Raw genomic sequence first — 9,080 nt, forward strand, 5'->3', positions numbered from 1 at the left:
TGCTTGGCTCAAAACTATGACATGATGATACGCTTCAGGATTTGAGATGCTCATGGGTGGGTCTGTATTGCTATCTGCAGGATATCCTAGAAGGAGGCAATCTGCGCCTCCCATTGCAGGAGCTTCACCAAATGATCCTTACCCCAATCAAAGCCTACGCTTCTCGGAACCTGTCAGTGGATGAGCACAGTCGGGATCCTCAGCTCCGTCGACCAACTTCTCTGATTGGCTCAGACAACCCAGGGTTGGATTGCAAGGACTCTGCCTCAGGAGGAATGCAGCATCACACCTTACCTGGTTGTGAGGGGGAATCTGGAGGTATCCCTTCGCCAGAAGGGGACATCCCAGGACAGTTTACTAAAGTGATGGGAAAAGGTGAGCAGCATGTTTGCTTTTTATTCACGGTGCAGTTGTGCCTGATACAGGTTATCATTCATTAGCCAGGAGGAGTCCAGGGACTCCTTATTTAGTTAACTAATTAATGTATAGGCTGCCTGATCCAAATGACTCTGGATGGCTTACCTCTAATAAACAACTTATTAAAAGAAAATTCCAGTTGAGTGGAAGAGCAAAGTGTGAAGAATTGGAGCAAAGTGAAACCAAAAAGGTGGCTCCACAATCATACTGGCCTTAGCACTGATACAGAGAACTGGGCGATGAGGAACTAATGCAGAAGGGCTCAACCTGTTTTTCGGGAATCCTGTGCAACCAGACAGCCCAGAACCATCCATTATGGCAAAGCCTAGAACAAGGGTGGGTGATTCATTTTCCCAAGAGGCCGCATGGGACTGTTCTGCAGGGGTGCTTCGAGCCTCTCGATGCTACCTGCTCCCAACACACACACACACCGATGCTGCTCTAACATCCTGCCCCCTCCACCCCACTGCCACTGCCAATGCCACAGGCTGGACTGGAACCACCCACGGGCCCACAGGCTTTGAAATGCCCAGGTCTGACCTACAAGATCAAAAGAGGGGGTACAGCCAGCATTTGGCTCCCTTCTGATCCCCCATATGCCTGATTTTACCACAATGTTTGAGAACCTCTTCACATGTAACCCAGAACTGGTTTTCTACTGTCTTTTCTGAGATTTTCTTTTAAAATTGCCTATTTACTTTGGGGATTTCCTGGTGTGCTCCTGTCTAAGAATAAAGGAGTTCATATTGCTCATCTTTTGCAGTATCATTCAAGATCAGCTGCCATCTGTTGTGACCCATTCAACTTGATTTAAGTTTATTGTAAATTAGTTACAGCTTTTGTGAAGGCTTCTTCTGTCATTATGATTTGGAATGCAGCACCCTCCATACTAAAGTAGCAATAATCTTTCACTTGGAAAAACATGATCTAATAGAATTAGATATTAGGAATTTCTCCTTCTCAGGTCCATGTAATAACTTTAATATCATAAGTTTAAATATAGGATCCAGTTTTCAATTTTTGTATTTTGTGTTGCATATTATTGTACCTTCACTCTGCTTTATCTGCTGTACAGGAAGCCCTTGACTTACAACAGTCCATTTAGTGACGGTTTGAAGTTACAATGGCACTGAAAATAGTGACTTTTGACTATTTTTCACACTTATGATTGTTGCAGCATCCCCATGGTCATGTGATTCACATTCAGACAACTGGTTCATATTTATGACAGTTGCAGTGTCCCAGGATCATGTGATCATTTTTTGTGACCTTCTGACAAGCAAAGTCAATGGGGAAACCTAATAGCCGTGTTTCTAATTTAACAACTGCAGTGATTCACTTAACAAATGTGGCAAGAAAAATCGTAAAACTCACTTAACAAATTTCTCACTTAGCAACATAAATGCTGGGCTCAATTGTGGTCATAAGTCAAGGGCTACCTGTATATGAACATTCTTTCACTTTCTCTTCTCCTTTTCTTTCTGGTTCTGTTTCTCCTTCTGTCCCCATTTATCCAAAATGCAATTGCTGTATACATTTGCTGTGATTTATATTCCCTACCAGTCAAACTGCAGTAAAGATCTCACACATTGATCTTGCCTCCTTCCATAGTTGCAGCAACAGCAGCATTTAATAGAGGCACAAACCATCGGTCCAGGACATTTGCAACTAAAATTGAGCTGTGTTTGGAGTTGTTTGAATTTAAAATATAAGTGGCTTGTAGAACGTATGTTTTGCATATAAACAGATCCAGAATCAGTTTCTCAGATAACAGAATTTTCCATAGAATTATAGAATATGTTGAGCTGGAGCAGTCTTTCAACTTAAGGTCATTCTGTACTATCCACTGCATTATATGGATCTATTAAACCAGGGGTAGACAACCTTGGCTCTTTTATGACTCGTGGACTTCAACTCCCAGAATTCCTGAGCCAGCATGGCTGGCTCAGGAATTCTGGGAGTTGAAGTCCACGAGTCATAAAAGAGCCAAGGTTGCCTACCCCTGTCTAGTGGTTAAAATACCAGGCTAGAAACCAGGATTCACTGAGTTCTAGTCTCGCCTTAGGCATAAAAGCTGACTGGGTGACCATGAGTCAGTCACTTTCTCTCAGCCCAGCCCACCTCACAGGGTTGTTGTTCTGGAAAAATAAGCTAAGGAGCTTTAGATATGTTTACCACCTTCAGTTACTTATAAAAATAATAAAGGCAGGATATAAAAAAAATAAATAACTCATCTCAGGGGTGCTGTATTATGGCGGCCTAATCCAGATATCAACGTTTGCTCTCTATGAATCCAATATGATTTAGTATGAAGCAGCATATTTTTATTATATATTTTTTATTTTATTTATACTTTTTATCATAATACTAATGTAAAATGATAATAACAATAAAATATTATAAAATGCATTTGATTGTATTTTCCATACTAGAGCAGGAGGCCCAGCAGTTTCCTTTTTATAAATAGATCTACGTGGAATACCAGGTTGACATCACAGTAACAGAAAGCAAAGGATGGAACAAAGCTGAAAAAGGCATCAGTGTCCCATTGAGGATAGTTTGAGTCCATTCTTCTTATTAAATTCAAAGTTATGTTGTTAATGATGTTGTTGTTATTTTGCAGTTTGTACTCAGCTCCTTGTCTCCAGGCCTGACGAGGAGAATATAAGCTCCTATCTACAACTCATAGACAAATGCCTAATTCATGAGGTGAGTAATTTTAGGGGGCCATAGAAATGGAGGGAGATTTGTAAACTCTTGTTCTCTCTCCATTTCTTAAAGAGATTTGCTGTATTTCCTAGATATGCAAATATGACCATTTGAGGATGAATATGCATGGGTGTGGCTTAGTGATAGTTTGTCTGCTCTAAAATCAGTTCGTGCCCAGCCAGGTAATATTGGGAAGACTCTTAATACAAATCAATGAAAATCCATTGCCAGTTATTATAAATACAGTATTAAATAAGGCAGTCATAATTAAGTGGAGAAATGGAGTATATGATTTCTAAGGATCCTTTCTGGTTCTTTGCTTCTCTGTTAATAAAATGATGTTAGAAAGATTTTGTTTACAATAAACAGACTAATGAAAGAAACACCTCTGAGTATAATTGCTATTAATTTGCAATTACAATTGGCAAACATTTTCCTTATATGGTTCTAAATACTCTGGAGTTTATTCCCCTCAGTTAATAATGATCTTGCATAAGTCAAAGGTTGTTGCCCTGTTCTTTGTCTGTGGTCACACTTGGACCTCCCTCTATGCTGCAATTTTTCTTCTCCAATTCTGGCATTCCTGAACTACACATAGCTTACTGTAACCGTCTTCTAGCTTCCAGAAAACTTCAAAGCTTTGAGTAACGGTTAGCATTTATAGCCAGCTATTCAATGGCATCTGGCATTGAAGAGAGATTCCATAACATCTGGAGTACTATAAACCAAATGACCAGTTGACTGGTCAACCTTAGCCGCCTATCATCACCTCACCTCAAAGCAAATGGATTGTATTGGGTTTTTTGCTCTCATCTTTGCCCAGGCTTACAGTTTAAATATAGTTGAAGCTGACTATTAAGAGAACTCATTTGTTTCAGTCCAATCTCTCATGAAGTGCTACTTTCATTCTCCCCACAAATGTTTGCCAGTCTGGTGCAGTCTGACCAAATCTGTCATTTTACAATATGTCTATTGATATTCTCAGCCATCCAGGTCATGGCTGCCCCAAAAGTGCTTTTTTCATGAGGCAACTGAACTTTCTTTTTTCTCTTTGAAGACGTTTCGCTTCTCATCCAAGAAGCTTCTTCAGCTTTGACTGGATGGTGGTGAATTTATGTCAAAATTGAACAGCCCTCTCTCAACATAGAGGGAGGGATAGGACGTCATCTATCTCCAGTCTACAACACAGTCCTTTAAACAGTTCTAAGAAGGCTCCACACCCGTTTGCACTACTCAGGTGACCCTGACAACACCGTTAAGCCTCCAGGTGGCATCAATGACTCTCTAAAAGAATGCAAATGACCAGCTGTCTGCAAGGAGTATAAATCCTTCCATTCCCCACCATCCAGTCAGAGCAGAAGAAGCTTCTTGGATGAGAAGTGAAATGTCTTCAAAGAGAAAAAAGAAAGTCCAGTTGCCTTGTGAAAAAGCACCTTTGGGACTCTTTTTATGATAGTGTAATAATATTTATTCCACCTGACTCTTTCTTGGCCCTAGTGAGGAAAGCAAACAAAGCTATGATTTATTAACCACAATTTCTTAATTAAACCTAAAAAAGATTCAGAAGTAAAGAAGTTCAACAAAGATAATCAAAATAATTAATTTTAAGTCCTATGAAGATAGATTGGAAGGGCAGGAGATGTTTAGCCTCCAGAAGGGAAGATTGGCTAGGAGAGATGATAGCACACTTCAAGTAACTGAAATTACAGAAGAAGTAGTAGAAGAAGGCAAAGGTTTGTTGTCTGTTGTTCCAAAATGCAAGAGATACAATAATGATAAGTTGCAAGAAGGCAGATTCCAGTTGATTGTTAGGAACAAGATTTTTTTTAATAATAGGAACATTCAATCTGAAATGGACTGAATGTGCAAACAAGAGGTGCTGCTTATGGTTGAAGAGTGCAGTGCCAAAGTTGGAAGTAGAAAGGAAAAAAAGTATATAATTGATACAGAAATGATATAGTGGTTTCTGCCAATCCAATTATTTCCTGATTTCTAACCCAGTCTTCAAAGAACCTAGACATGGACATGGGCAATACATGGAATACACAGAAATTAAATTGTTTATATGATTGATACAAGTAAGTGGAAAAGGTCACTTATAATAGCAACAGATCATGAATTGCTCATATGCAAGTTCCAATTCAAGCTAAAACAGAAAGTCAGTCAGTTTCCAGGATGTATCTTGAGCATATACCCACAATTTTCAAAGAGAACATTGGGAATTGCTTTAAAGTCTTGAACCATTTATAGGGAATCAGAGAAACTGTGGTATAAAATCAAAGATGTTGTTAAAGATAAATTTGAACAGAAAATGCCAAAGACCAAGAAACAGACGAAAGCAAGCTGGATATTAGAACAAACAGTGGAAATTGCCAAGAAGAGAAGCCAGAGCCAAGAAAGACAAAAATTGTAGGAAGGAACATTGAAAAGAATTTCAGACAGCTATTAAAAAGACAAGAAACAGTATTGCAGTGAAATCTGGAAAGACATCAAAAATAAAAACAGACACAGACAAATAAGATCCAAAAGATCCCCAAATTTAGAAAGAAGTTCCAACTTTGCATTGATTTGCTAAAAAGACACCAATGGACAAATAGCAACTGATTTCAAGAAGATCAAACCAAGTTGGAAGGAGTATGCTAAAATTCTGTACAAGAGAGATATCAGCATCCAAGATTCCTTAAAATATCATCCCTATTTACAAGAATTTCTAGTACAGTAAGATGAAATTAAATCAGCACCTTGGTCGTTACCAAGTCAGAAGGCTACAGAAATTAATAAAATATTTCTAGAGATATGGCAAGCAACAGAAGATTCTAACCAAACCGTATTAGCAGATCTGAACAATAACGCAATGGCCTATAGATTGGAAAAGGTACCCCAGGAGATTTAACAGTATGTGCGAACTATTCTATAAATGTCTTTAATTTCATATGCTTACAAAATAATGCCTATATGTAACATAGATTGGTATCCTTCATGAAAAGTGAGATGCCAGATGTTCAAACTGGTTTTAGAAAATACAAAGGAACATGAAAAATATGTATACTTGGTAAATGAGAAAACCAGAGAATAGAATAGAAAATATAATAGAAAAGCCTTTGGTTGCATTGACCATGTCAACCTGTAAAATCTCCTTAGAAAAATGGGAATCCTGAAATTTCTAATTGTCCTCTAAGCAGGGGTCCCCAATCTGTAGGTCACGACTCATTACGGACCGCGGCCTATTGGCCACCAGGCCACATGAATGGCTGGCCGGTGCATGTGACTACGCATGCACGCACAACCCCCCACATACACTTGCATTTACCCCCCCCACACACACACACACAAAAAAAACTATCCCTTCTTTTTCTCCTCCTCCTGCTCTGGGCCACCAACTCCGAAAGGTTGGGGAACTCTACTCTAAATTTAGACTTTAAAGAAACAAGATAGAAAGAGTATTAATGCTTTTGAATGTTGGTGTTAGAAAAAGACTTCTGAGAATACCATGGTTAGCTTAGAAAACAGAGGGGTCATAGGCAAATCAATCTTGAGTATTTGCTTGAGGCAAAATGAACAGGTTCAAGTTATTATATTATTGGATCCATTTTGTGAAGACTTGGCTTTTTTTGAGAAATCTGTAATGCCAGGAAAGATGAAAGGAAAAAGAAGAAGACAACCAGTTCCAATGGAATGGACTTGACCACAGTGGCAGTGGGTGCACTGTTGGAAAGCGTGGTGGGTCAATTTGGGACAGATCAATTTGTGTGGTTGTTAAGGGTTGACACTGACTTGACGGCACATCCCATTATCTCTCTGGGAATTGGTTCATCACTAATATCTTATCGTTAATTGGTTAACAATAAGATGTTAGTGGTATGCTAGTTCTCAGAGAAATGATGCTCAACCCCAGTGTCATATCAAGCTGGGACTAGACAGCCATCTTTTAGGAATACTTAAATCTGGATTCCTGCGCTGAGTAGGGGCCAACCCTGGTGTAGGCTAGAGTGTGCCTTCCAACTTTTTCATCATGCTAAGCCAAATAGAGACAAGTAACATTGTGGCTGACATGAGACCAGTGTTTCTGAAATGTTGATCCCATGAGAAGCCTGAAATGTTTGCTGCTAGCAAAGCCACGTGAAATGGTGCTTGGCAACTTGCACTTGGAAAGAGCAGTAATGGCGTTTGGAACTTGGGGAGAGGCTATTTCACAGCCCCTCCATAGAATGACACGAGGATCGCAAAATTAGTCAAATTCACAGCATCAGCCTGTGGGGATTCATCTCAGTGATGCTAAAATGCAGAAATGTCTGTGGCTCAATTTGTCTTTCTACAAAGCATAATTAGTTATACTGAAAAATATAGATTCAGACTCTTGAGTGTAGAACTTGCTGTTTGAGTACAGTGGTTGCCTCTAACAAGGTATTGTGTTCTCACTAGTGAAATGTTTTTACTAATAAGCCAGTCATCCTAATGATGATGGTGAAGATCACTTGTGACTTTTTCTTCTAATCATTATTCTATTTTGAATGTTTACCCCCTTTCCCCTTCCCTCCACCCTCCCATAACTCCCTCTCTTGGGCAGGCATTTACCGAGACACAGAAGAAAAGACTGTTGTCATGGAAACAGCAGGTGCAAAAACTGTTCAGGTCTTTCCCTCGCAAATCCATCTTAGACCTCTCGGGATACCGGCAGCAAAGAACGTAAGATTGGGGCTTCGTCCTGCAGACTCAACTCCTGGGAGTGCCAATACTATAGAGGGTTGGCTGTGTTAATGCTGTGGGGCTAGGCCTAGAGGGCCAGTGGGTGGGACGCACACCCCTTGGATCTAGGAGAAAAAAAAATCAAGGCTCACAATTGCCCAGGAACAAGCCTAATCCAGCCTAGCAACTTTTACACTTCCACTGTGCCTGGAAACTCTGGTGGGTTGAGCAATTTGTGATCAGGTGACAGGGTAGGAGTTGGAAGAAATCACACATACAAAATTATTAAGTTCCAGATTCTCAACAGGAATTTGACTTTAGTTCAAATTAAATTATTTGCAGTGATTTATTTATTTTGGTGATTTCAGTGCAAAGCTCTAAAACAGTTCTGTAATCCTGTGAAGCATTATTTAATTACAGCATTTTAAAGTGATTTTGCCATGTCCATAGACAACGTGCAAGATCTTTAGCTTCAAGGCTCCCTCAGAAAGAGGGAGATTAGGGCACTTTAGCCAAGTTTGTATATTTATCATGACTGAGGTGTCTGTTTGGAGTTTATAATACAGGAGGTGAATTGCACGGACTTGGATTTGTCTGATCTTTTTTTCTCAGCCGAGGTTTTGGCCAGTCAAACTCCTTACCGACAGCTGGATCTGCAGGTGCAGGAATGGGCAGAAGAAACCCACGCCAATTCCAAATTCCCTCTCGAAATCTCCCCACTACACGGCTGGGGCTTTTGGGTCCCAGTGGCCTCCTAGGAGCCAGCCAGCGCAATGGAGCTGCCAACCCCACTATCTTAAAGCAAGGAAGACAGGTGGGTATCCATCAACTTGTGGGTGATTGCTCAAAGCCACAGGGCCTGTGATAAAATGAGACAGAAAAGGTTAGTGCAAACTAGAGAGAACTACTTCAGAAGTGAGGTCGCTGGATCACCCCTCAGTGAAAACCTCAGTACAGATTCATCCAATGTTGTCACTGGCCCTCTTGGGATTTTCTGTTACTGAACAGAAGCATTATCTAAATAAACGTTATGTGGAGTTAATTTAACAAGCTTTGCTGCCACGAGGTGTAGAGATAATCACTAATTTCGATAACTTCAGAAAGGATTTTTACAGATCTGTGCCAGTTAACTCTGCAAAGAGGCATCCCACCATGTTAACTAAACAAACTGCCTGTTTTATAAACATTCAGTTCAAAATGTAGTACAGGTAATCTTCAACTTACAACCATTCATTTAGTGACTGTTTGAAGTTACAGTGGCATAAAAA

General features: G+C 40.0%; 1 protein-coding gene across 1 annotated transcript in view; it reads left to right on the forward strand.

Annotated features, from left to right (window-relative positions):
• SAMD4A (sterile alpha motif domain containing 4A) overlaps window positions 1-8,626 on the forward strand; it is a gene marked incomplete at its 3' end in the record, with an annotated part of 126,566 nt that extends 117,940 nt beyond the window's left edge. Inside the window, exons 6-9 of the mRNA XM_015823310.1 lie at window positions 81-375; window positions 3,041-3,126; window positions 7,694-7,812; window positions 8,425-8,626. Of these exons, the coding sequence (XP_015678796.1) occupies window positions 81-375; window positions 3,041-3,126; window positions 7,694-7,812; window positions 8,425-8,626 (702 nt within the window). The remainder of the gene's footprint in view (window positions 1-80; window positions 376-3,040; window positions 3,127-7,693; window positions 7,813-8,424) is intronic.
• Window positions 8,627-9,080: the final 454 nt, after the last annotated feature.

The sequence above is a fragment of the Protobothrops mucrosquamatus genome, unplaced genomic scaffold (genome assembly GCF_001527695.2).
Source record: "Protobothrops mucrosquamatus isolate PMUCROS unplaced genomic scaffold, P.Mucros_1.0 scaffold1833, whole genome shotgun sequence".
NCBI lineage: Eukaryota > Metazoa > Chordata > Lepidosauria > Squamata > Viperidae > Protobothrops > Protobothrops mucrosquamatus.